The 27,813-nt window shown below is 40.5% G+C and overlaps 3 protein-coding genes across 3 annotated transcripts; 2 read left to right on the top strand and 1 right to left on the bottom strand.

The window, feature by feature from the left end:
• The first annotated feature begins 237 nt into the window (after positions 1–237).
• On the top strand, positions 238–13,611 carry FAM133B (family with sequence similarity 133 member B). The gene is made up of 11 exons (XM_066553385.1): positions 238–404; positions 4,008–4,105; positions 4,811–4,889; positions 7,094–7,168; positions 7,376–7,408; positions 7,803–7,871; positions 8,468–8,563; positions 9,767–9,814; positions 11,462–11,557; positions 11,842–11,886; positions 13,398–13,611. Exons 1-11 carry the CDS (start codon positions 381–383, stop codon positions 13,482–13,484), a joined length of 750 nt encoding a protein of 249 aa, XP_066409482.1. The 5' UTR covers positions 238–380; the 3' UTR covers positions 13,485–13,611.
• A 2,424-nt stretch (positions 13,612–16,035) lies between these two features.
• On the top strand, positions 16,036–21,021 carry CLXN (calaxin). The gene is made up of 6 exons (XM_066553372.1): positions 16,036–16,164; positions 16,396–16,551; positions 18,019–18,123; positions 19,092–19,243; positions 20,051–20,155; positions 20,729–21,021. The coding sequence occupies exons 1-6, from the start codon at positions 16,107–16,109 to the stop codon at positions 20,774–20,776; spliced, it is 624 nt and encodes a 207-aa protein (XP_066409469.1). The 5' UTR covers positions 16,036–16,106; the 3' UTR covers positions 20,777–21,021.
• Positions 21,022–21,167: 146 nt separating this feature from the next.
• On the bottom strand, positions 21,168–27,670 carry RBM48 (RNA binding motif protein 48). Its single transcript, XM_066553360.1, has 5 exons — positions 27,557–27,670; positions 25,487–25,677; positions 25,210–25,355; positions 22,330–22,865; positions 21,168–21,360 (listed from the first exon to the last, which is right to left on the bottom strand). The coding sequence occupies exons 1-5, from the start codon at positions 27,668–27,670 to the stop codon at positions 21,277–21,279; spliced, it is 1,071 nt and encodes a 356-aa protein (XP_066409457.1). The 3' UTR covers positions 21,168–21,276.
• Between the last annotated feature and the right edge of the window lie 143 nt (positions 27,671–27,813).

Raw genomic sequence — 27,813 nt, 5'->3', positions numbered from 1 at the left:
CCTTCCAACCTGTCCCATTTTGTGATTCTGTGTCTCCCCTCCACAGCCACTGGGCCATCCGAAGCCCTGCAGTAAAACTCCGCTGCCATCCCCTTCCTCCCGCCGGGTCCCCGCTCTGCGGCCCCGCCGGGGCAGCTCAGGGCGGAGCGGGGCGGGCGCTGGCAGCGAGGGGCCGGCCCGGCGCGGAGGCGCGCGGCCCCGGCAGGCGGCGCTGTGTGGCCGCCGCCATCGCCGCTCCCGCCGCTCCCGCCGCTCCCGCAGCTCCGCGGCCGAGAGGGGCCGAGAGGGGCCGAGAGGGGCCGCGGCTTCCTGGGCGCGGGGAAGGGCCCTGGGCTGGGCCAAGGCGGCGGCGGGCGGCGGCGCGAAGTCACGGTGGCGCCATGGGGAAGCGGGATAACCGTGTGGTGAGTAACGCGGCAACCCGGCTGGGCTCCGCCGCAGCCGCGGTACCTCCGGGCGGGCCCCGGCATGGAGGCCGTGGGGAGCCGGGCGCTGCCTCGGCCCGGGCGGGCCCGTCCGGCCGCCGCCGCGCTCCCATCGTCGGGAGGGGCAGAAGGGGCCGCCGCGGGGGACAGGAGCGGCCCGGTGCCGGCGGGGCAGCCCGCGGCGGGCCGGAGGCTGCCGGGGGCCGGCTGGGTACGCGGCGCCGGGACCGGGGTCCGGCCGCGCTTGGGGCGACAAAGGCGGGCCGTGCCCTGCGCCTCGCCCCGCCCGGCCCGGGGCGCCCTGGGATCTGCCGGAGCCCCATGCGGGTGGGTTGTCCCTCCCTCGGCACTTGCTCGAGGCTCCCTGGCAGAAGCTCTGATGGCCTTGTCAAATCCTGCAGCATCGTGACTGACGCCTGCTTTGTGATCTGTCGAGGGAAGGTGATTAAGATGCTGGCCTGGTCCGTACAAAAATAAAATGTTCCCAATGGGAGTTGCAGCAGTCACTGAAGTAGCTCTGATCCTATCTAAGTCGCATTTCCTTAAACTTGGCGTTGAGCTGTACCTGAGAGATGTGAAATTGAGCTTTACACAGCCCTCTGCTGCCTCGGGAGCCAGCGTTCAGCAGGCAAAAAATGCACTTCTACACACCTGACTGCAGAGCCTCAGTTCATACATAATCGAAACATATTCATCCTTCTATTTTTCTTTAAATGTTTTTGTACCAGTTAGCCTTTCACCTATTCATAACCACTTACACATTGTAAGTTTGCTGCTGAATTTTAAGACTAAACACAAATCATAATACTTTTAATTTTTTCCCTTTCTCTGTTTCTTTCTTGTATATGCTATGAGTTCGTACTCAGATCCATTCACATCTTTGCAAACCTTGGTGGAATAGTATAGTAATAGACATGAAGGACTCAGATATTGTATAGATACATGGCAAAGTCCCTTTTATGGCTTTGTTGACCTATCAAAAAAATGGAGTCTGCTAAGAAAGAGCTGACAGTGTATTGCGCTTCAAGAGTGGATCTATGGTTGAAATGTCCTGTAATGTTGTCAGGTGTGTATTTATTTACTCTTAATTTTCTTTTAATGGGACACCTGGGATATACCAATGCCAGCAAATCTTTATGTTCCTATATAAGGTTTATTATGCCATCATGGCATAATACATACTACAGACAAGTTATAATATAGGACCCTTTGCTCCTCATGTATGATCATAGAGATTTCTGCTGTTATTCTCTGCCATGTCCCTTCTTAAATACACCATCATTTTTTACTTTCTGGAGATGGAAAATAAACATGCTTTTTGCACATCTACAGGGTACTTGCAAGGCAGCAATAGTACTGCTTGCCCAGAGAACCCTGCCTGACTTACATTTTCCCATGAGCAAGAAAGCTATGCTGCAAATACGTTGGTTAATACCTGCTTGAGCAAACTACCAAAAGACGAAAATTGATGTACAGACAATCACTTTCTTTATTGAGGGTGCATTTCCATGCTCCTTCTGACTAGTGACATGCAGTTTGGCAAAGTAGTGTAAATACTTTTCAGAAATGTCTATTGATGAAATAATTCTTCATAAACAAACCTGACTGAAATCATAAGAACATGTCTTAAGACATAAATTTCCTAATCCTGGAATATAGAGCAGTACACAGTCATTAAGTACTTGCTGTGGTAAAGTTAAAGAAAGCCAATGAAAGGAGGATGATTCCTAGCCAGTTATCCAGGGGCAGTTTGAGCAAGTAGAAAATCAGCATTTGACAGCTGTAGCCTCTTCTGCAGGTAAAGAGTTTTGTTGGGAAGTGGTGAGGTATTCATGACTTGTTAGCTCAGGTAGGAAAGTAGCTTATTTTTATTTAAGAGCAGCAAGAGACCTCATTTTTTTGGAAAATAATTGCATAAGAAGAGCTCTCAGATACAAATTTTCGAATGGTAACCAAAAGTCAGTGTGCTCACTGGAGTAAACTAAGTTTCAAGTGGATTTAATGCATTGAAACTTTCATTTTCTTTAGTGAACAGTGTTCAGATAGTGCTGTCCTGCATTCCTAAAGGAGCTCCTTTTCCACTCAAAGCTGAACTCAATTATTCATTTTTAGATTTGTCGTGCAAATGCTTTTCTAAGTGTTGTAACTACTTGAGTGCATACTTCCATCTGCTACTTGTTTCAATTGGCACACCTCCTTGTTGATTTGCCATGTTAGTTAGCCTTTTTGTGTGAATTAAAGCAACAAATCAAAGGCCCAAGAAATGGCAGTAAATGTCCCCTTAGAGTTGCAAAGTCAAGTTGAGTCTCAAAATGCTCTGCTTGAAATTCGGAGTCCTTGAATTGCTTCAGAGTGGTCCAGCTGGTGGATCTGAGCTAAATTTATGTGGGCAGTGCTTCCTTCCAGCCAGATGCCTCATCCCAGGCAGAGCCTGGAGTGCCTCTTCCAGGACCAAACGCGTCCCCAAGAGCTGAAGGCCAGCAGCCTGCTTGCAGTCCAGTCCAGAAACTCAGCATTGCTGTGGTCACTGCTGCTGCAGTGGGAGCAGCAGGAGGGGAGGCAGCAGCTGCTGCTTCTGACAGCTTTCACAAATGCTCACTTGGGGTGCATGGTGGCTTCTGAATGCCTGATAAAAAGCAGTGTTGGACATGTGAGAGCTACACAGATGGCCAAATCTTTGCTTTGGATATACAAAATGTACTCTTTAAAAAATTGTCTCAGGTTGGGCAACCAAAGCAAGTCTTTTTTTTTGGCTATTTGATCTTTTTCCTCGTCTCCAAACTGAACAGTAATAACAGTGTGTGTTATGTTCTGCAGAAGTAAAGTGTTGGGATGACATAGTGGTAAAAATAAATGAGATAAGGGGGTATATGTACCTCCTTTTCACATGAAAACAATATTACTGACATAAAAAAATATGGAAGTTTTTCCATTAACTGGTGAGGTAGACTATGAATTCTAAATTTTAATTTAATCTTTTGTAACACAGAGAGGATGCATAGGTTTGAAAGATGGAATACCTCATAACATTGGGATTATGTATGTTTGGGTTTTTTGAGTTTTTTCCTCCTTTAAGTAACCATACCTCACAGAATTTTGATACATGTATAATTGTATCAAAGCACCACTGCTTGCTTGTTTTGGTGCAAGAAATTTCATGCAGAATTTAGTGACTCCCGTCAGCAATTTTGAACAGAACTTTAAAGGCATAAGATCAGTTGTCTCAGAGAGGGAGAGCTGAAATTTAATTACATTTTCTATATCCTAAGGAAGAGTATTTCAGAAAACACAATACTATTCTTGTTTACAAAATCATTGCTTAAGGAAGGGAATTGTTGGAAGGAACATGGTCTTTTTGGGGATCAGTTCTTTCTGCCACAGTATGACTCCAACTGAAAGCACTTACCTAAGTCTTTCTGCCAGACTGAATAAACTTAGTTTAGCTAAATCTTTTATATTCTTAGAAACAAGTCAGAATTCTTTTTCAAGGTGTGATAGAAAGTTTATGTGAAGAACAAGGTATTTTGGTATCATAGTGTAACTGATAAATTTGGTATTTCTTCTTGTTGTTTCATATTCAAGGCTTATATGAATCCCATAGCTATGGCCAGGGCACGAGGTCCTGCCCCAAATTCAGGACCAACAATACAAGACTACTTGAACAGGCCAAGACCAACATGGTAAGTAGGACTGCCTGTCTACCTTTTTGACCTCTTCAGTAAAAGATTTGTTCCTTCTTACTGGTGCCTACATCTTTCCCAGAATATCCAGTAATAGATTTTAAAAGATTTCTTGTGCTGGCCAAGCTATTTTTTTTCTAAACACGTATTCAATCTCCTCTTTTAAAAACAATAGAATATAATTTTGAAATGTATATTTCTCATTTGTCTATATTTTTTGCAACAGTTTCTCAGAAGAGGAAAATGTCATTTTACCTCTTGCTCAAATTGTAATACCTAAACCTTGTAGATATATTTAATTTGTAAACAAATTAATCTCTAAAAGAACCATTTTGCAGGTATATTCTTATCTACCTATAATCCAGTCTACCCTACCCAACAAAACCATCACTTTGAGATATTATCAACTTACTTTATGTTCAATCCCTTTGCTTGCCCTCATGAGACATTAGAGAACAATTTACCTAATTGCAAAGTTAGCTTTAGATCTTTTGGAGGGATTTAACAACCGTACTTAAGTTATTAGGGTTAGGTTACCATATGTGTAACATCTAAGATGCTTTCATTCTTCTCTTGGAAGTTCAACCAAGGCTAAACTTCAAAAAAAACTACAGAAAAGTTAGACATTTTAAAAGGTATTACTAATTGTAAAATTAAAAATTTATTTTTAAATTAAAAATCGTGATCTTCATCTTTTTCATACAGGGAAGAAGTGAAAGAGCAACTAGAAAAGAAAAAGAAAGGATCCAGGGCTTTGGCTGAGTTTGAAGAAAAGATGAATGAGGTTGGTAATATTATTAGCTATTAATACATGATTCTTTTTATCTAACATGCTACTTCTGTTATTATTTACAATATCAAGTAGCCATAATATTTCACTTCTCTTGAGTTTCTAATGAGTAACTATTTTGTTTCATTTATGTTGGAAATTGCGTTTACAACTTAACCAGTGAAGAGCTACTTTCACTTCAGAGAAAAAACGATATAAAACATTTTTTAGATTGCTGGTGAATAAAACCTGACCTTGTCCCAAATGTAAATATATTTATACAAATGCGTGTGCTTGTATCAATAAATTAAACAGTGCATTTTCAGGTATGATAAGCCAAAGTCTGTTGTGCTAATATTCACTTGTTTAAGGTCACAGAATCCAAGTACAGTGAAAAAAAGCGCATTACTGGAAACAGATGTCTTTGGCAAGGAATATACATGTAATATTATTATGGGAGAAGGCACAAAGAATGGCTTTCAGTCAGATAGGACTATGAAGCACTTGTTTTTCTCTCATCCTAAGCTGATTACAACATGTGCTGGTTTCCTGATATAAATGCAGCTGTTCTGATGTTTGTGTTATTTACCTACTGAAGATCAGCACAGTATAGAAAGTTTCACATGTAACTCCTGTTGTATACAAGGGAGAAATTAGTATACAATGAATTTATTTTGTTTCTGTTCCTTCTTGGGTCCTGGTATCTTGAGATAAGCTTCAGTAATCTTCTTCATCATTGTGTATAAGTTTCTGGTTGAAGTAGATTACACTCCTCCTCTGTTACTGGAAGGGCATAGTACCCATAGTACTTGTTGTACCTTTTTGCCTGAGAAGTTGTACCAGGATGTGGAGGGCCATGGGGTGCTGTTCTGGGAGGATCAGTTGTTTTGCACTGAGTTCTAGCTTGGTGAGTTTGGTTTAGTATTCTATAATATTCCTTTCCTGATTTTATCTTTGCTTAATGTGAAATGAGTGAAACTGGCATGCAGAGAAGCTACCAGACTTTGAGTATGGGATGCACAGAATCATGAAATGGCCATGAGTTATTCCTGAAGCTCATAAGAGCAAATCTCTGAATGCCTGAAAAGATCACAAGTCTCTGAATGAGCTGCTGTCTCCCTATTTGGGGAGAGTTGTCTGACAGCTGTCAGACATTTCTGTTTAGAACATAACATTAGCGCAGTCTTTAAAATGATGAAGCACAGGCTGTTGTGAGAGCCCCCTCAGAGAGCTCTGGGTACCTGGTATATCAAAGTACACAACCCACAGATGCTGCCTTGGTCCATGGAAGCACATTACACCACATTACACACAGCACTGCTCCCTGGCTCATCTGCCAGTCCCTCAGCAGCTCTGTTCAGCTAATTCACAGTGTGCTGATGTGGGGATCTATGTATCATCCTGCATTGCACAAGTTACTTGACTCCTGATATTTCTGTCCCCTCAGCACAACATGTGGATCATCGTTGTTTTGCCAATACAGTACCAATACAGCTGTATTGTGAGGATCAGAATAATAAAGAAGGGAGCACATGATGTGTCTGACAGTGAGATTGAACCTAGCAGCCTTTGAATTTCATGGGGGCAATTTGGATATTTCAGAGCTCTTTAAGAGGGGACGTTTTAGGTAAACCTAGAGACCAGGTGGGGAACTGAAAAGAGGAGGAATGAGGAGATTTTTATTCATTCATTTGGTGTGCTTGGCCTAACAAATAAGAGTGTTTCTATGAAGATGTGTATAGTAATTTGATAAAATTATTGCTGACACCAACAAGGCCCAGAATACACACTAGAGACACCCTACGTTAAAGAAGGGCCAGGAGAAGTTGTCATGAAGTTTTGTTTCAGGTGATTTTTAGAACTAATACAAAATCATAGTTTTTCTGGTAGGGTACCCTGGTTTTCTAAAGTGCTCTAACAAGAAGACTGTGATACAAAAGCAAAAATTCCATAATTGATGACCTTCAAGATAAATGGCAATCTCTTAAAGCCAAATAACTTAAACATTGTGTTAACATTAACACTGTATTTTGCTAAATAATAATCTTCTGAAAAATCAAGTGTATTACAGCTTTAGTTTACATTATATATTGTTTTGGGGTTTTTTTTTGTTAAAAAACGGGTTTTGTTAAAATTATAATGTCAGGTAGAGGAGAGCTTAAAAAATACTGCTCAAGAATGACCCTCCCATTACTGTTTCTGTTTGGTTTTGTTTTCAGAATTGGAGGAAAGAACTGGAAAAACACAGGGAGAAATTACTGGGTGGAAATGAGAGCTCTTCCAAAAAAAAAGAGGTAAGTTGTTTTCAGTTGTATACATTCTGTGTTTGGGACTGGATTTATCACCAATGCTGCCGATTGAATTCACAGAATTGAATTGCCAATTGAAATTCACAGAATTTCATGAATACATTTTAAAAGCCAGCATCAAAGTTCATAAACCTAAATACATGAAAAAATAAAAATATGCTAAAGTAACATTTGTTTTGTTCTATTTTTAAGAAAAAGAAAAAGGAAAAGAAGAAGTCTAATAGGGTGAGCAAAATTTTCAGTTTTCTGAGCTTTTTTGCTTTGGGGTTGTTCCTGTATGTCATTTAAGTTTTCCTGGAAAGAGAAAGTATAGCTGTAATTTTTATTTTAGATGATAAATTAACTTTTATTAAAAAGGGTTTGCATATATTTTGTATAAGGAAAATTAAAGGGAGAAAAAGGGCATTAAATAGATATTATTAAAAGAAAAATAATAGAAATGGTTTAGATGTTTATTTAAGAAAAATCTATGTAAGACCAGCTTCCCAGAAGTAAAATTGTATTGGTTATGCTTTGAAAATGAAGACATTTTAAAGGGAGTGTTTGAATAGGCTTTTGAGTATTTGCCAGACAAAATGCTGCATCTCACAAGCTTCACTTTTTGTTGTATTTGGTCAAGTTGTCTTCATCTTCCTCTTCTTCATCAAGCTCTGATTCTTCCAGCAGTTCATCTGATTCAGAAGATGAGGTAAGGGCTAACCTACTGGAATCTATCATGTGTTGTTCATGGGGTTTATTTAACATAAATTTTGATAATATGTTTTAGAATATTTTGAGGGGCTGGTTTGGATAAAACCATTTAGTTTTTATGAATTTGGTATTTATAATAAAGTAATGAATTTTAGACATATGGATCTGGTTAATAGTTTCTGTATGAACACTACAGATTTTTGCATCCTGGCTTGTAAACTGGATCCATTTTAACACTGAATTGCTTTTCTAATAGAATCCCCTATCTAATCAATAAAATGCAAAAATACCATTTTTACTTTCTAGCAAAAATCTTTGTTACAGATAATCAGATTCTGCAGCATACATCTCAATAATAAACAGAATCTAGAAAACCTGGATTTTTCATTAGTTTACATTTATTCAATGCAGAAGAGTTATTAAGGTCCTCCACTAAAAGAATCAATTGTAGTGTGCTTTATTCCTCAGGAGAACATTGTAACATGTAGGAATTTGATGTTTCCTTTTCTTTACATTTAATGTAAACCTTTAATTCTAGTGAGAATAAATTCAACTTCGTGTTTTTCCTTCTTTTTTTACAATATTTATGGATAGGATAAAAAGCAAGGGAAGAAAAGAAGGAAGAAGAAGTATCGCTCCTCACGGAAATCTTCAGCAAGCACAACTTCAGAATCTGAGTCAGACAGCAAGGTAAATATGCAGATGTGTTGCTCTTGGAAAGTTTTCTTGGTTGGTGTTATAAAACCATAAAGATTTCTGACTTTAACATATTGATATGGATTTTCATCTTCCACGTTTATAAGCCGTGTGTTCTCACGGGGCTTGAGCTGCCCTTGTATCTCCCACATGCAGTGTGGAATCTGCCTCCACTGGCCACATGCCTAGTGGAAGTAATTGGATCTTTAGAAAATGAACGGGCTTTATTCCAGCAATTTGTAGTCATTTTTCTGAATCCAGACATATGCCGCTTTTTTGCTGCTCAAATAATTAGTTTTTATATTTCATTAATACTTAAAATGTCTTCTGAATATGCAATGTAATTGAACACCATATCTGAAAATGCAGGTATTGCTGGATAGCAGTGGCCAGAACATTGCCTTTCTAAATATCTAAGTACTTTCCTGTTGGACAGCTGAGCCTTTCCCAAATGCATATTAAATTGAAGTTGTCTTTTTCCTTTTCTGAAGTATAGCAATGTAGGTACATGGGCTTACTGAATGAACAAAAAAGTGAAGATATACAAGGCAGCTTGTTCTGTTATGTTAGCATTTTTCTGTCTTACAGTGTATAGTTAGTGTACTTCTTGCTTAAATATTAATAATACAGTGAGTTTTTAAGATTCTTTGTGTAGACTTAATCACAGGCTGGAATACTTAATTTGGTGGATATATTTACTGGAATACTTAATTTGGTGGGATATAAATTGTAACAAATGACTGTTTGCAGACACCTGAATGAATTTGTGCTAATTTGTGCTAAAACTTCTGCTACGTAAAGGGACCCAGAGATACCCTTACTGCAAAAAACTCTGGGAAAACACCTGTTTAACCTGGTCTGATCAACAGAGATGGACATGGAAAATGAAAAAAGATTCCCAACTGTTACATGTTACATATGGGTACAGCAGTGATAGCTGGTTCCCAGAGGCTTCTCTAAGTGTTCTGCAAGGATGCTGTTACCTTATTCCATACAGACCTTCTCATGCTGCTGAATCAGGAGATTAGCAGCTGCATCAAAATTACAGCTTTTTCTATTATTCTTCAGTCAACTGCAAGGTAGAAAGAATCTTGAATTACCTTCAACAGACATAAAAAGACTATTGGTCAGACTGTTTGGAGATTTCTTCCTTTTTCATTAAATGATTTTGTTGTGTTTGTTTTCCTTTCTATTTAGGATAGCACAAAAAAGAAGAGGTCAAAGGAAGACTGTGAAAAAGAGAAGGTATTTTTATTCTTCAAATCCTTCAATCAGAACTGCATATTGCATACATAATAGATATTTCTTATTTTAATATTGAATGCCTCACTTTACATCTATGGAAATTTTCTGTCCAAACCCACACAGTCAGAAGGTATTCAGTGCACCCAATTTGAAGTAGAGGTTTAGTTGGATTGAGTTCCTGGTTTAGTAATTATTGTATGAAAACCACTGGATCTGTTCTTGTTACAAAGGTAAATTGGAACTGTATCTAATCTGCTATAGCAGATCAGCTGCATCCTTAGTGTTTTGGGGCTTACCTTTAGCTGTCACATGGAGCTAAAAATGTGAGTGATTATATTTTCAGTGGCACATCTGGTAGGTTATTGACTTGCTATTGTAAATTAAGAAATATAAGCAGAGAATCTCTTTATCTAAATGTAGTAATAATTATGGATAGTATACTTATTACAGCTTCAAAGAATTGGGGAGAAAAATATATTAACTTAAGAAAAATTACCTTATTCTGCCATTTTTCTAAGCATGAAAATCCTCTCTCCTACCCACCACCACACCATTTTGTACACTCATCCATTATCTTTAATATTAACAATCTAATTGACTTCAGTTTTAGTTATTTGTACACTGTGGATAAACCAAAAATGCTTTCAGAGTCCACCCTAGTCTTTCTCTCCAGTTACCTTTCTTATCACGTTGGCCTCTCCTGCTCTGGTGAATAGTATTGATGTTGATATACAAACTCTCCATTGCATAAGGCGAAGGTACTGATTTCCCCCCTTGCTCCTGCTTCTATTTTACAGTGTTCATTTCCAATCTCATCTTTTTGAATGGCTTCTGTTTGAATACCAAGTATCTACCATGGTCCCTTACTGTAGCCCTACTTTCTTTCACACATCCCCTGAAAGGAAAGGGCACTTGGGGACTAGAGGTTTTCCTTCCCCTACCTGCAGATGCCCCATGTGTCAGATGGGCTGCATCCTGTACTTGGTCATGAGATTTTTTCAGAAGTTTCTAGTCTTAGAAACTGAGTGAAAGTACCTTCAGTCTTAGGAACACATTGCCTTGTCCAGAGCAAAGGAACTGCAGGGAGCAGATAAGTAGCTCATCAGAACAATCTCACATAGCATCAGGATTTTAAAAAACTTATCTTTTAAATGCACTGGAGTGAAATATGATGTGTTGAAAGTACAGCTGGCAGGGACAGCTTGTTCTGGTTCAACACAAATACAGAGGTAAATTTTTCTTTCATGAACAAAGCAAGTGTCTGAAGCTAAAGCGTTTGTATGTATATATTGAGACATCTTCAGTTACTATTACTTAAAAGTGGTGAAATGTTTTATTTTCCAATGCTTACTCCTCCATGTGTTATTATTTAAAATAAGAGACTGTTATTATTCCTCTTGCTTTCAGACAGTTGCTGTATCTTGGTAACAAGGAAAAGGAGTATACAGAAAATTATTATTTTCACTAAAAGTTGATTTTAACAGTTTGGTATGGTAATTTGATGATGGTGATGGAATTAGTTTAATGTCACTAATATTTTAAAATATTTCACAACTTAGAGGTGATATTTCAATCTTAAATTTTAAGCAGAAGTTTTATAAAATGTGAAAAGTCTCACTTTACTCACAAATGTATTATTTTGTGTAGGAAGGTAAAAATCACCACAGGAAAAGGAAGAAGGCAGATCGTGGTGATGCACCTTTATCGTCAGAATCTGTATCTGAATCAGACCAGACAGAGGAGGTCAGTGTGAATCCTCAGTTTCAGATGTTACAGTGTTTGTAGCTTAGTGATTCATGAGCAAATCAATGAACTAGCTTAGATTTAATACATTGTTGCAACTGTTCTGCACTGTACGAGTGAATTGAAGAGTGCAGTACACTTAAAGTTGTTTGTATTTTTCCTTTTAAAATAAACTTCTAAGGATTGTTTAGAAGTCTAGCTTTTATCACCTAAGAGTAATTTTGAATTAATTTTCTTGAGAATCAACTTTTTATGGATACTACATTTGGTTTAATTTTCTTTAGGTGCAAGCGAAAAAGAAGAAAAGCAATGAGGAAAAAGAGAAAACAGCAAGTATCCCTCTTACTCATTCTGTAGTTTTAGGATATAAATACTCTGTACTTGGTCAATTTCCAGTTTCACATTTTTCACAAATACAAATGTTTCATAGCAATAGTCAACTGTTACATCTAAATTAAAAGTTTCTCTATTTACTTTCTCTGTTGTTGAATTAAAGAAGAATTTGCCACTCTTTTACCTATATACAACTTGAGCGCTGTAGAACATATTTTATTCTGTATCAGCGGCTTAGAACTACTAATACCTGTGTGGTATCAAGTAGGGGAGCAGTTTGCCACACAGACAGACATCAGGGCTGTTCCTTCATTAGCATTGTGTGTAATTCCTTGCTAAGCCTTCTCTGCCACCATGGAAAGGGCCTTAGGACAAAACTGCTGCAGCATCTATGTCATTATAACTCTTCTCCCAACCAGAAAAAAAGCTGCCAGCAACTGGCTACTTTTCTCAATATTTTTTCTTTGTATCCTTTGGTGAAAGTGAGAGGAAGGTTCAGCAGTGATTTATATGGAATCCAGATTTAGCACGTGTACCTGAGGTTCATTCCTCAGTTAGGAGTATAGTGGGTTTGGGATCCTAAATGCCCATTTGAGATGTCTTTGTATCTGTCTCCCCTGTCAGCAGCAGTGTTCTTTATCAGGCATCTCAGCTGTCCACATGAGGTAGGGCAAAGGGAAGGTCTACATTAGTACCTAAAAATACAGGCATAGGAGTATCAGTGATACTCAGTACACATTTTTCCATGGAACTTGCTTGTTTTTTCAGACTCAAATGAACTGTTTGCCATAACATTTTTAGTGATTGCTTTTGGTCTTTTCATAAAAGATTTTTATGTGTAAGGAATATGTATAAAACAAAGCTTTAATACTGATTGTTCCACTTATGCAATGCCACACCTATTTGAGAATTTCAATTGAAATTCTGCTTTCAAAAAGACAAGATTGCATCTTTGAACTTCCATATTACAGTGATCAGCGTACTACCTTTAGGACTGAATAGAGTAGGGTTAATTTGAGTGTATGTATATTTACAGCTGAGATCATAATTGTTTTATTTTAAACAAGGTACAAGTGATAGTCTAGCCAAGTGCAGTTGAGCTATTTAATTTTACACAGTGAACTTAAGCACTTACTTTAAAATCTATAAAGATCCTGGTTATTCCCAAATCTGTCCCTACTGGTCAACACTTCCTTATTACTTTCTCAGTAATCTATAATGCTCTGAAAATAATTTAAAATATTAGGAAATGTAATAGTGACAGTGATCAGAGTGATCAAAATAGCCATACCATGGTGGAGATAAATTTAAATTGAAGACTGCTCATAATAGTGCAAATTGCCAGGTAAAGTATTTCTTTTTGTGATTTCTGAATAGGCTTCTGTAGAAATCTCTTTTGAAATGTCTTTCAAAAGATATCCTTTCTGGGTTCTCATTTTGCATTAGCAGAATGTAATAGATGGCAATTGTATTATACAATAACTTTGGTTTGTGGTTTTTTTTTTAGGATAAGACAAAAAAGAGAAAGAAGCACAAGAAACATGGTAAAAAGAAGAAAAAGAAGACTGCTGGTTCAAATTCAGATTCAGAATAATATTTTAAAACAACCGGAGACTATCAACAGAAGTGCAATGACTAAAGGAAACTTAAACTGTGAAATGACAGCAAACTTTACCAAACTGCATGAGTTTTCCTGTGTTTTAGAAATATTCCTAATCTCTCAGTAGCCGGCCAGATGCAGCTGTGCTGGGAAAGACCATTGTTATTGCCTGCTGCTTAATACACGAGGTACAACTTTGATAAGATTCCAGTAAGCAGTGTTAGATGTTTGAGGCAATATGAGATGGTAGGCCACCTGAGGGGTAAAATATTGGAAAATAAGAGTTAAACTTTTTAGATAGTAAAAATAGTCTTTTAAAGCATTAGTCAAAGTCTTTATTTGTAAATCAGGACAAATTAAATCCCAAGTTCATCCTGCAGGTTAATATTATGCATAAACTACAAGCTGGTGTCTGCTAATGGAAAATTAATGATAACATTTAAAAGGCTGCCTTTGTAGAAATGTGTATCATCTGCCCCATTACCATCTCCATGCTTATGAGAAAGGGAATGCTTGGTTACCTGAATAGGGTGCCTTTGCCTTTGATTCTTGCAAATCTTTGCTACTTTTAATCCATGCATCTCTGCATTCCTGGGAAGCTAGAGCTATTGCCGGCAGACTTTTCTGAATGAGCAGTTTTGAGCTTCCAAGCATGTGCTTCTGCATTAAGCAAGAGCAATGACATTTTGCAGTATAACTGACAGTCAAAACCTGAAAATTTTACCTCTGCTTTTTCAAAACAGCGATAGACCTTTGCTAATAAATATGCATATTTCATTTAATGTAATTTTGATTTAATTGAAAACTTCTTGCAAACACTGGTAGCTTTCTTTGCATTATCTTTAGAATTGTTTTGCATGATTTGTACCATTTTTAAATTAACAAAATGCAGGTAATCATTTGTTGTAACCAGTTCTATGAATTACATTTCACATGCAGATTTTCATGTATGTATTTAGTTATAGTTAAGTTCATTGCTGTGTTTAAGTGCACACTTGCTGAAGTTATTTAGCATGTAAAAAGCAAGGTTTTGATACCTTAACAGCTTCATATTGAAGCTGATTTTACTCTGAGCAAGTTCAGTGGCAGATCTGTTATGTGACGTGTCTTGTTAGATAAAAAAACTACTGCCAGAATCTCATTAAAGATACTGTTTAAACAGTTTGTATTTATATTTTTGTACTTGAGGGCTACAGAATGTTGACCTAACTCATAAAGCTGTTTTACTTTAGTTTAGTTGCTTTAGATAACTGAAAAAAAGCTTTTTTAAATTAAATGTGCCCACAAGAAAACATGAGCAACCATTTGATTTTAGTTTACATGAAATTCTCACTACATCTTCCATTGAAATACTGATTGCTGGGCCTTCTGTTAGCCTTTAACAAATGCCCATCCATCCCAGGTAGTCAAATATAGATTGTATTTTTGATCTATCCCTTTTTTCCATTGCACAGGTGCTAACTTAGAACTTACCTCTATTGCATATGATGTTTCAAATGTTGTGTTGCCAAGAATTTCAGGACTTTCAAGACATTATTAGTCTGCAAACCATAACTAAAACCTGTGGGAGAAAGGTGATTTCATATTGCCATTGTACAGAGAAATTGTCTTCAAGTTCTTGGGAGAATACAACCATTGAGTTGCAGCAATGTGCATCTAAACAATAGTAATATTTTCATCAACTATTTTATACTCTTGGGCTTGATGTTACCAATTCTAAACACTCTTGTCAGTGAGGTTAAAATAAAGGTGATATGCAGTGAACAGAGGGGTTTGATTTGGGGTTTGTGTTTAGTTTTGTTGGGGTTGTTTTAAGTTGTGGTGTTGCAGTTTTGGTAAAAGAACCTGTAATGAACCATAGCATAAATGCTCTGTCCTGTGTGATACCTTTTTTGACTTTTACACAACCACCTGCCACAGAAAGAAATAAAAATGGAAATGAGACCCAGTCTTCCAAATACCTAAGCTGGTATGTAATTTTGTGTGACTGTAACTATCTGTTCTGCTCAGCTGTAGGCTTGGAGTGCTGCTGTCATGCTCGGGAAGGGGTGTAGCCGCTTAAGGGGCTTATGGGCTTTGTCAGTTCCCAACAAAGCTGCTTTAGTACTGAAAGGGAACTGCTTCAGTTTGCAATACATTAACAAATACGATGAGTTGGGTCTTGCATGCCCTTTTTCCTGAAGGAAAGGTGGAGGATGGTCTCAGCCTTTCAGCTTTCCCCATGTGCCCACACCGAGGTTGTGAGACAGTGATGGGGGTTTGGGGTGGCATCTACACCCACGTTCCAAGTTTCAGCAGAGGGACAAAGTAGAAAACGAGCAATGTCGCATTTAGAGTGGTTTAATATATTTTCGCCTTCTGACAGAAGATGAACAAGCACTATTGTATTTATAACTTTTAGCTGTTTTTCCCTACAAATATTTTTAGAAATTTGAAATGCAGTTCTTTTATTTTTTACGACTGTGGTTTTTTTGAATGCGTGTTAGCACTCGATCTCTGTTGTGCCTCTGCGTGTGTTTATGTCCGACCCGCCCGTGCGGCCCAGCGGCACCGCCAGGCCGCGGCCGCCCCCCCGCGTTGCCAGGGCAGCGGCGGCGGGAGCGGCTCCGGGCCGCCATGAGCAGGAAGGGGAGAAAGCTCCTGGTGGACTCGCTGACCCGATCCGCCAAGCACTGTGAGTCTCCCCGGGCTGCAGGAGCCGCCCGGCCGCCCCCCGTTCTTCCCGTGCTCGTCCTGCGTCGTCCTGTTCGCCTCCCATGGGAGGCGTTTTCCCGGCGCCCCCTTAGGAACAGCGGTTGGGGCCGAGGGGTGCTATTGGTGTCACGGCCCTGGCGTGTTCTGTGCCTGCCTCGTGTTTTACCAGCTTAACTTACAACCTGTGTTTGCTTGTGTTTGGACCGGGCAGTTACCAAAAGCGAAGTGGAATGTCTGATCAAGCTCTTCGACACGCTGGTGGCCAAGGCCAGCAGCCAGTTTGCTGGGGTCGGCTTCGACCGTACCGTGTTCCGAGACACGCTGTACAACGCCTTTGGCATGACGGATGACGTGGTGCTGGACCGAGGTGAGGCGGGCACGCAGCTCTGAGCGCAGGGCAAGGGGTTGGGATGGCGCTGCCGACCCGACGAGTGTGTCCGTACCAAACAGCGCCGTCTTGTCCCAGGACAGCAAAGGAGCTGTTGGGAAAATGGCATCTTTTCTTTCTTTGTGCGTTACAGTTTCCCCTTAGGTCAGGAGAGCTCACGCTCTAGTTCGAGGCAGAGCAGCCAGAGGCTGTTGTGCTGCCCTGTGGCTGTTTCTGTCGCAGTCTCTGTAGGGTCGTGACGGAGGAGGGCAGTGTCACTTTCCTCTTTTCTCCGGTGGTCCCAGTGGGAGCTGCGGTCGCTGCTGGGCGACAGCTCTAGCTCAGACCTGGAAGTCCCAGGAAGGCATTGTGATAACAGCGGGTAACTCTGGGAATGGAGGCTCTATGAACAGCATTGAAGGGCCTGGGCAGATAGTACAAGGAGGTGAGAGTAATGAGCCAGATAACCCCTTGAAGATACAGTGATTGGACAGATTGGTAACAAGGGACATATTTGGAGTCACTGTGAAAGTTGAAGGAATGATCTCTGATGGAGAGGTGTCTAGAGGAGTATGCAGAGCAGGCATGAGTCTGCCCTTCCTTCAGTCTTGGGCTGCCAAGAGCCAGCCCTTGGTTCAACTTTCTCCATGTCTCTAGCAGGAGAGCTACTTACATGCCATAAAATAAAAACTTGTTGCAATTTTATGCAGCATGGTAAGTGTGTCTTGGAAGATACCTCGCATTACCTTATATATTCTTAAAAATTATTTTAATGCTTACATGCAAAGGAGCTGATTTCAGTTTGCAAAAGCAAACCTATTGTCTTCTAAGTCAAAAATGCTTGGCTCTGCATGGAGAGATGTTCCTTCAGCCAAGTTACTAATTAATATTCTAAAATACAAATTATTACAAATGCTAGTGGATGCTTTGAAATCCTTGGTTTTGAATTACTATATTACAGGCTATATGAATAATGAAGCTGTGAGATTGAAAGTTGCTTAGGGAAGGGAAAAAAAAATATTTTGTTACATGACAGAAAAGAGGTTATTTTTCTTTGTAGATTTAATATATATTGTTTCTAGGTTTACTTTGTCCAAGATTTCCCGAGACAAAACCTAGTAATTTAAATCTTAATCTGTATGCAGAATTATCCCTTATTTTGAGGGATATCAGATTATTTGCTTTACATCTGCATGGAAGCATACTTCCTGTAGTTGTTTAAGTCAGGAAGGCAACAGATCAGACCAAATCTTACCAGGCAGGATTCTGGAGAGGAAGATCAGTAAACTGAGGGGCAGAATCCCTTTCATTGTTACATCTTAGAGTCGAGAATGGTAATCTTACCTTGGTGAAAGACAATCATCTTAAGAAGAAAGATAATTTGTAATTTCACTGAATTTAAGAAAACATTGCTTTTTTGTGCTTCCCTACCATATAAATTTGAAATGTGTCTGATACACTTCCTAGTGTTCAGCACTTTTGATAGAGACAACACTGGCTGCATCACTGTGGAGGAATGGGTGGAAGGCTTAGCAGTGTTACTTCGAGGGACACTGGAAGAGAAGATGAAATGTAAGATTGATCTGTATACTAATATTTAGTAGTAATGATTGAATTCATAACAAATAACACATTGCTTTTGTTATAATTTAGTAGTTACTCTTACAAAGTATTTGGTAATGGAAAATTTTTCTTCTGTATCGTTTAATGCAATGAAACTGAGTTCTGAAATGGCTTCTCTGAAAGTTTTTTTCTGTGTAAACTGCTGTTACCACAGCCACCACCTTTTTTGTTGCTTACAAAATCTTGCATTTAAACTGAAGTTTATTCTACAGCATACATTTTCAACAAAATACATGTTTTTGTATTCACAAACAAAATTAGAAAGAAGCAGATGAATCTCTAGTGTGGTTTTGGCTAATTAATAGTCTCGAGCCAAACAAGACCAGTACCAACATTGATTTACTGGCATAGTGGGGACACAGTAGCAGTTGCATTAGCTCCAGCAGTTCTTCAGGTTGGAAGCACAGATGGAAAAACTGCAAGATGGTAATGAGAGCCTCCACAGTAATGAGAAAGATAGAGGAGAAAAAATAGCAAGAACTCTAGAATTTTAAGCAGCAGGGGAAGAAATAGGGCATGTGGGGTGAAAAAAAAAAACAATAGAAAAAGGAGAATGACACCATGTTGTTTCCATAGCTCCTAGGTTGCAGCATTAGCAATCCTACAGCATTATATAAATTCATCTGGAAAGTGGTCAGGGGTGTCACACCATTAGGATGTGTACCCAGGTTGTAATTCAGTGTGTCAGTAAACCACAAACAGTAAAATAGGCATTCCTGCTGTAAGCACCACAGAAGATACTAGTGCATAGTGATGCAGTGCTGTCACAAGTGTTTGCCAGGAGTGTTTCAGCATATATATGATAAATTTGGCTCAGTTGATAATGTACAGTTCACATTTTTTGTCTGTAGGTAACAGCTTGAATGCTATGTGTTTGTAGTTTGTAATCAACTTGAAATTTATTTGTATTTCAAAAGACTGTTTTGCCATTTATGACCTGAATGGTGATGGATACATTTCGAAAGAGGAAATGTTTCAAATGCTGAAACACAGCCTTCTCATACAACCAGCAGATGAAGAGCCTGATGAGGGAGTTAAGGACTTGGTAGAGATAGCACTGAAGAAAATGGCAAGTACTTACTTATTGTGATACTTGAAGTCTTTCAAACATTCACTAACTGAAACTTAAAACCTTTCTATGAGGTAACAAAATAAGATATCGTGTTTAAAGTAGGATTCTTCAAGTCTCCTGAGAAAAGCCAGAAATATAATCCAGGTCTAACAAATCCCAGCCCAGTATTCTCATATGAAATCATTAATTTAGTACATGAATGTACTATAAAGTTTATGTATAAACTGGCATGTGTTTATGTGCATATACATCTGTGCATGCCCAGTCAAAGCAAAAGCCCAGTCAGAAGTGGAAAACTCAAAAGTGTAAGCTGCATTTATTCCATCAGTACAGGCATCTGCAGAAACTTCATTTTTAAGTACATTTGTGTTTTATCAACTGATCATGAAATGTCTTTATCCAATTTGTTTGTATGTATTCTATTAGAATACTAAACTCAAGGTTATTAATGTAAGGCTTGTCTTACAGTGCTTAATCTAGAATATCAGAGCAGCCGGAGACTGTCTGTCAATATTTTAATCAAATCGAGATATATACTCTCCCCTTCCATGGTGGTGGTCAAAAATTTTCACTTCAAACCAGGGCTTGCATCCCAACTCCTTTTATTTAAGCCCATCTTTTCAATTTTTCAATCCCACCCTTTTTGCCTTAAGTAGAGGCAAGTCACTCTCATCTTTTCTGAGCTTAAACTGATAACCCCCAATTCGCAAATCTAACTAAAAATAGAATCCATGTTCTTTAAACATCTGTTAAACAAAACTACAAGTAATAATCCTTTACTGAAGTGTTCCCTTCCTTTTGCAGGACTATGATCATGATGGCAAACTTTCTTTTACGGACTTTGAAAAAGCAGTTAGAGATGAAAATCTTCTCTTAGAAGCCTTTGGACCATGTTTGCCAGACATAAAGGTACATTACACTTGGGTTCAAAAAAACTGCACAAGCCAATTCCTTACAGACACTTGCACCAATCCTGTGAATGTCACAGTATCTTAGGCCAATTTTGGGCTCATCCTCTCAGTGCCAGTTCTGCTATCCAAAGGTGGCCCCTAAGCACTCCTACTCCAGGGTTGTTGCAACACAATACTGCAGATATTAATCTCATCACTAAGGGAAATTTCAGTCCTGTACATTGTCATCCCAGGCTCTAGCATTCCTGTTTTCATCCAGTTTATTCCACTCTGCAGCTGGGCCTTCTTGCCCTCCATGCCAGATCATTCCTTGGTGACACACCCCTACTGCTGAGCCGTTAAAATTTTCATTTCTCCTCCAGCTACAACTTTGAATTCTGGCTGGTCTGCTAGTGATGACACCATTAACGCTATGGATTTACCTTTTCTAAGCTAAAAAGCAAGAGACAGTCTTCACTGCATACGCATTTCAGTTCATACCTTTCAGTTCAGGACCTTTTCTGACTAAATAGAAATCCTTTAGTTAACTGAAAATTAACTTGCAGGTTTTGTTTTTGTTTTTTTTTAACAGAGCAGTATGGCATTTGAGCAGAAAATTTTCCGGGAAACTCCTAAATAGTAACTCCAAATTGTAGCTCCACTGCTGAATACTATTAAAAGGGGTCGTGGTCTTCACCATTTCTTCGTCATATAGTAAAAACAGTCATATTTCAAGTTGCTCCTAAGCTTCAGTATTCCTTTGCTGTTAAAGCTGTTGAATAAATGAATTTACTTCTGTAACTCTACCTTTGCTCCTAAGCTTCTGTATTCCTTTGCTGTTAAAGCTGTTGAATAAATGAATTTACTTCTGTTACTGTACCTAAATAGAGTTCTTCTGTTATATTCATATATTCTGTTCATATTATAAAATATGTTACAATATGAGGTACGCAGGACAACACTGCAACAATAATACAGTATATTGGTTTCTTCATTCCAAGTAACAAAATGACACCATTTTAAACAGGGAATCACTAGGAAACACAGTATAAAGAAAGTTTTATTTTTTAAATAAAAAAAATACATATTTTAAACTATATTCTTTACAAAAGGACTGTTGGAAGATGCTGCCAGCAGTATCTATATTCTTCTTCTCTGCTTTACAACTGGTTTGGCTGAGCTGCTCTCTGGCTTTTCCACAGATGTTGAAACAGAATCTGCTACCTAAATTGGAGGGGGAAAAAAATTTAGTAACCTGTAACCATTACTTTTTTTATGCTCATTTTAGAGTAAGGCCATATCTCCAAGATTTGAGTATTGGGAGCCATTTATTACTATCATCACACTTGTATTGAATTTCCTGCTGACTAGAGGAAGAAAGTAACACCAAAGGCAGCATTAAACACAAGAGAGGTGAAACTTAGAAGATTCAGCACTACCATTTTTGTATTTAACTACACAAACTGATTTCAGATAGTCAGTGATACAGTATTACATATGTCATCTCCCTTCTTCCTAACAGGTGTTTTTAAGCAAGTTTTAATGTGCTTTATAAACTCAGGTATTTCAGGAAACAAAGGAAAAGCAGAAACCTGCATTTTGACATGTATTTTAGGAAGGTATTTAATATAAAGGGTACTAATTTATAAGATATGTACTTGCAAATCAATCTAGTCAGTCAAGGGAGCTTTTTCATATCTTAATGAAATGTTGTATCAGGAATGTCTGACCTGCTAATTGATTAATATTCTCCATAAAATGATACATAACATGTGCTTCTCAGCATGGAATTAATGATTCTGTACAGCTTTTAATGGCATAAGAAATGTTGGAGCAAAATTACACTGAACTCTGACTTCCATTCTTTTCCTTTCAGAAACCAGATACAAGTAGCACACTGGAGTGAGCAGGACTACCTGCAAAATTACCATGCTTTCACATGTGGGAAAAAAAGTGGTTTACGAAAAATCACATAAGAACATGCACTGACATTTGCACTTTCTCAAGTGTAGTGTAAGAGGTCTGGAGTAGAATTGCCTGCAATATTCTAGATTGTGGAGAAGTTAAATAGTAAGAGCACTAGCTTTAAGTGGCAGATAATGAGTAAATGCTGAATAAAGCTATCAAATAGTCACTATTTTTACGTATAACAAGCACCTATGTTTGAATTATCAGAACTTTAAGAACCCATACCTCTTTCAGTTTATTTCGAATTAATGTAGCTGAAGTATTTAAAGACTCATCATCCATATCCACTTTAGGTATTTCTGGTAGTTGTGGACCAATAACAACTTCAGTATTGTCCTCACTTGTTCTAATGAGGGAAAACTTGTTACCTTCTTCTCTCTTCCTCTTACGTTCTTGTAGGTGAGTTGTACGAGGCATAAACCTGTCAATTCCATTGCAAGCTGGAACCTTTCTGTGCTGCATTAAGGAAGCTGGTGGAGTGCACACTCCTGGATGTACACTTGGAGTTAAAGATGTGTTTTGACCAAAGTACCCAGAAATTTCAGCACAATTGTTATCATAGTGTGGAGGTGTTAACAGGCTCTGATTCTGATTCCCAGCTGGATATGCTGTGTTGTGGGATACCCCAGGAGAACTTGTAAAGCAGGATGGATCCCAGTTACTGGCTATACTTGATCCTGATGTACTCCATGGACAGTCATGCTCAGAGTTATTTGAGGCTGTCTTCTTAGGGCCTTCTACTTTCTTTAACATAAAGCAATCTTTAAAACAACAAAAAAGAAGCACCTTCACTATTTCATGTAATTATTAGTTCTAATACCCAAGAACAAAACTTTTGATATAAATGCAGAAACAATACCAGTGATATTTGATTCCCAACTACCCTTCTGTGATTATTTTTAAGCTTCAAATATAACAAATTCAACTTTCAAATCAGTTTCCCAGTCTAGTGCCTTGCTGGTTTATAACATTAAAAAAACCCAGATGTTTTGATGTTAAAAATCAGTGGGTTTACTCCCTTTAGAAATCCTCAGACAATGAATAATGATACCCAAGTATGTGAGCACAAGAAAGGAGAAGCTTGTGCTCAGCAATTTGCTTATTCCTCAGCTTGCCCAGCCTTCAGCGCTGACTGGGAACTCTGTGGTACAGGAGCCTTTCTAAACACAGTCCATTCTTAACATTCTCCCAGTGCAAAGATGTGGGCTGGAGAAATTTTTTTGAAGGTTTTGGTATAGTCATATTCCTTCCAAAACTGTCCTTTGGCATGCCTGAGGAGGCTGGAACAAGGGTGAAATGTCAAATTTCCTCCCAGTGCTTTAAATTTCTGGTAACATTTTGAAAGAAAACAAAAAGTTAAGGAAATACTTAATTGTTAAAGCTTAATAATTTCATTATTTTAGTCTTAATCAAAGCCAAAAAATTACTTTGAAAAGGATATAGTTCTCTACATTCTGAGAGATGTCTCCCTGTAAACATACTTAAAATGCATCTGTATTGGGTTTGCATGGCCTGTTTTTTTGTAGTGGGGGGGCTACAGGGTTGGCTTTTTTGAGAAGCTGCCAGGCTCTTTCACCACGTCTGGCAGAGCCAATCCCTGGTGACTCCAAAGATGGATGTGCTGCTGGGCAAGGCCAGGCCAATTAGAAATGGTGGCAACACCTCTGTGCTAACAGATTTAAGGAAGAAAATAAACAAGGAGTGGTTGCACATTTGTAACTATGGCCAGAGAAGAGCAGAGCGAGACCGTGAGAGGAGCAGCCCTGCAGACACCGAGGGCAGCGCAGGAGGGGCAGGAGCTGCTCCAGGCGCGGGGCCGAGATTCCCCTCAGGCCGTGGGGCAGGCAGGGGGCAGCAGCTGTGCCCCTGCAGCCCATGGAGGCCATGGGGATGCAGGGATCCACCACAGCCCCTGCAGGAGCCCCAGCCCGGAGCACGTGGATGCCTGGGAGGAGGCTGTGATCCTGTGGGAGACTCCTGGAGAGGGGCCTGCTCCCAGGCTGGAGCAGCCTGTCCTTGAAGGACTGCACCCCGTGGAGGAGTGACCCACACTGCAGCAGCCTGGGGAGGGCTGTTCCCCATGGGATGGACTGTTCCCCATGGGATGGACCCACACTGCAGCAGCCTGGGGAGGGCTGTTCCCCATGGGATGGACTGTTCCCCATGGGATGGACTCACACTGCAGCAGCCTGGGGAGGGCTGTTCCCCATGGGATGGACTCACACTGCAGCAGCCTGGGGAGGACTGTTCCCCATGGGATGGACTCACACTGCAGCAGCCTGGGGAGGACTGTTCCCCATGGGATGGACCCACACTGCAGCAGCCTGGGGAGGGCTGTTCCCCATGGGATGGACTCACACTGCAGCAGCCTGGGGAGGGCTGTTCCCCATGGGATGGACTGTTCCCCATGGGATGGACTCACACTGCAGCAGCCTGGGGAGGGCTGTTCCCCATGGGATGGACTCACACTGCAGCAGCCTGGGGAGGGCTGTTCCCCATGGGATGGACTCACACTGCAGCAGTCAGAGGGAGCTGCTGCTCGTGAGATGAGCTCACATTGGAGAGGTTCACAGAGAACTGTCTCCTGTGCCACCCCACGGTGCAGCAGGGGAATGACTCCTCTCCCTGGGCAGCAGGAGAAGCCATGGATCATGAACTGACCACAAAGCCCATTCCCTGTCCCCTTGCACTGCTGGGGTAGGGGGTAGAGCTGAGAAGGGAGGAAGGTGTTTATAAAGGCTTATTTTACTTCTCATTATCCTGCTCTGATTTTGTTAGTAATAAATTCACTTTATGTCTCCAAGTAGAGCCTGTTTTGCCTTGATGGTATTTGATGAGCGATCGCTATCCTGGACCTTATCTCAACCCATGAACCATTTGTTAAATTTTCTCTCCTCTGTCCAGTTTGTGGAGGGCAATGAGTGAGCAGCTTTGGTGGGTGCCTGGCATCTGGCCACTATCAACACACTATAGCAGCTTTAAAAGACGTAGGTAAAAAGTGTTTTCTTTAACGAGCACTTTAGCCAAAACCCCACCCAGTCCTGAAGAACATTAAAATTGTACAGGAAATTCAGTCAGGATTCTATAGGAAATTTAACCACAAACCTCTTTGATTTGTTGCTTTTGCTATATACTTTCTTCTATCCTGCAACTTCTCTCGAGTTTCTTGGACTGTTTCAAATTCTGGAGCATAGCACACGTGCAGCAAACTACCAAAGAAACTTCGTTCATCCATTTTTTTCTTGGCCACCCTGAAGGGAATTAAAGTCTGTCAACAAAACTGAGGATTTTACTCCAACTCTCTAGAAACGTAACACGTTGCCAAGTACAGAAGGTGTAAAAGATTAAGACAGCAAGAGGCATATATTGCCCTGTCCAATACCTTGCACATTGCAGTTTTTTGAATTTTATAAGGTACACTTCAGTAAACTGCTCTGCTGGATATTCATCTAGAGCATGATATTCCTCAATGGCACCATATAATGCAAATTGTTCCACTAATTCCTTCATAACACCTAATGCAGGAACTCCTTGTATCAGTATATAGCGAGATTCCAAGTTGATAGTGTAAACCTGAAAAAAACAAAAACAAAGACTATTCAAAAACATTCCCATTCTTGCTTTATTGCAAAAGGCACACATTTTCTCCATGTTTTCTGTTTTTCTCCAAATCCTCTCAGGATGCTGAAAACCCCTATGTACTCTGTTTTGCAGAACAGTAAAATGCATGGTTATTTGGGACCTCTTCATCACTGAGCAAGAGCTGAACTCGTGCCTCTCATGCATAGTAAAACACAGATGAGACTTGGCTTTTCTGCACAAGGTAAGAGTACTAATGCCAATTGCTGAGTAAAATCTCTTATGTCTCTGGCCAACTTCCATGCAAGATGTACTAGTAACCAGTTCATAGGAGGTACTGCCAAAATACAGAAAAAAACCCTGAAAAATTGGTCTTCTTCACTGGCAAAGAAGTCATGCAGATGAGGAAAACTGCTTTTTTCCACACAGGGAGTTAAAAAACAATTACAATTCCCTGGGGCAAATCCTGTGTGTGCAGAGCTGTCTCCTTGCCATGGTGATCCAACAGCATACATTTTTATGACACAGATACAATCTAGATGCTGAGAGAAACAAGGTCTTCTTCCAGCAGATTAAAAACCAGACCAACCATTCTCTTCTGCTTTGTGTAGTGACTGTCACATAACAGACTCTAATGGCTCACACTATGTACATTAGGCAGCCAGACAGCTTATCCCTGAGATCAAAGGAAATTTATTCTGAGTTTGTTAAAAAAAAAAACAAAACAACCCAAGCCACAAACATTTAGACTGCACAAGTTACATATATTTCTTAAAAAAACATATTCTGGACAAAGCGGAAACTGCTTGGGAAATCAGCTCTCAAACTTCTGCTATAAAAAAGTCTCCACAGGCAGGTCATATAAGTTTTCTTGTGGCAGCAGCACACTCCCACCTACATTCTTTTGGGAACAAGGGATTGAAGAAACCTGATTCTTTCACTGTGCAGTTTTTTGTTGTTTTTTTTGGAAGGTTTGTCCTTCTACCTCTTTCTCGTCCGGGAAGAAAAGATTCAAATAAGGTTTTTTCCACACTTGGGACATCCATACTGTTTCTCCTGCATGTATCCTCCAGTGCCCAGTGATGGGTAGATGCCTGTGCTGACCAGAGCTCTGTAGATGCACAAGGCTCTCTGTCCTCTGGCCCACTGTGTACACTTGGAAGAATAAAAGAACTTTATGAAGACTTTGAGACTTCATGAAGTACGGAGAGTTTGACATTCTACAGGAAGGTGGTGGTAGTGAAAGAGATGTGCCTTATGTGCGTGGGCACAGAGTAACCATTGTTCCGGCTCTGGTGAGACCACACCTCAAATGCTGGGTTCAGCTCAGGGCCTCTCTCCAAGACACGGAGGTGCCGGAGCACGTCCAGAGAAGGGCAGCAGAGCTGGTGGAGGGTCACAGGTCTGATGAGGAACACCCTCAGCGAGCTGCGAAGGCTCACCTTGGAAAACAGGTGGTTCAGGGAGTCCTTATCGCTCTCTGCAACTCCCTGACGAGAGGCTGGAAACAGATGCGGGTTGGACTTCATGATCTTAAAGGTCTTTTCCAAACTAAGCGCTTCCTTTCTCACCAGCCCTTTAAGGTGCCGCTACAGCTCGTTGCACACTGAGCGCACACAGACATACCCCAAGCTCGCAGTTCCGCTGCAGTAACGAGAAGCTCCTGCCGCGCAGCAGACGAAGCCCAGGGCCCCTCTCTCTCTCTCCCGGGGATCGCAGCGTAGGCCCGGCCGCCCCCCAGCCCCTCACCCGCAGCGGCTCCGCCCGACACCGCCCTCCCACACAGACACAGAAACAGACACAGACAGAGACAGAGACAGAGACAGACACACACAGACAGACACACAAAGACAGACACACACAGACACAGCACCTTCACGGCGCGCGGCCGCCACCCTTCGCGGTACTTGGCGCGCGACTCGCAGGCTCCCAGCTGCGCGTGGTGCCGGCACGGAGCGCCCGGGCCACCGCTGCTGCCGGCCGCCATCTTCCCATCGCCCCCCGCGACGCACAACCCCCATTGGCTCGCTCCGTGCGGCGGGGAGGAGGAGCCGCGGTCCGCAGCCAAGGAGCCAATCAGAGGCGGGCATCGGAGAAATGCCGCGCCCGCATTGGCCGGCAGTGGGTTGT

Source organism: Molothrus aeneus, chromosome 1 (genome assembly GCF_037042795.1).
Source record: "Molothrus aeneus isolate 106 chromosome 1, BPBGC_Maene_1.0, whole genome shotgun sequence".
In the NCBI taxonomy this organism is placed as follows: domain Eukaryota; kingdom Metazoa; phylum Chordata; class Aves; order Passeriformes; family Icteridae; genus Molothrus; species Molothrus aeneus.
The sequence above is the reverse complement of the archived record's forward strand: the minus strand, read 5'-3'. Positions and strand labels throughout refer to the sequence as shown.

Excerpts from the sequence above, each read along its gene's own strand:
- RBM48 (XM_066553360.1), bottom strand. The coding sequence starts at position 27,670 with ATGGCGGCCGGCAGCAGCGGTGGCCCGGGCGCTCCGTGCCGGCACCAC. Across the intron at positions 25,356-25,486 it reads AAAAAACTGCAATGTGCAAG|GGTGGCCAAGAAAAAAATGG; the intron begins GTATTGGACAGG and ends AATTCCCTTCAG. Across the intron at positions 22,866-25,209 it reads AAAAGCAACAAATCAAAGAG|ATTGCTTTATGTTAAAGAAA; the intron begins GTTTGTGGTTAA and ends GTTGTTTTAAAG.
- CLXN (XM_066553372.1), top strand. The coding sequence starts at position 16,107 with ATGAGCAGGAAGGGGAGAAAGCTCCTGGTGGACTCGCTGACCCGATCC. Across the intron at positions 16,552-18,018 it reads TGACGTGGTGCTGGACCGAG|TGTTCAGCACTTTTGATAGA; the intron begins GTGAGGCGGGCA and ends TACACTTCCTAG. Across the intron at positions 19,244-20,050 it reads AGATAGCACTGAAGAAAATG|GACTATGATCATGATGGCAA; the intron begins GCAAGTACTTAC and ends TTCCTTTTGCAG.
- FAM133B (XM_066553385.1), top strand. The coding sequence starts at position 381 with ATGGGGAAGCGGGATAACCGTGTG. Across the intron at positions 4,106-4,810 it reads AACAGGCCAAGACCAACATG|GGAAGAAGTGAAAGAGCAAC; the intron begins GTAAGTAGGACT and ends TTTTTCATACAG. Across the intron at positions 7,409-7,802 it reads AAAAGAAGAAGTCTAATAGG|TTGTCTTCATCTTCCTCTTC; the intron begins GTGAGCAAAATT and ends TATTTGGTCAAG.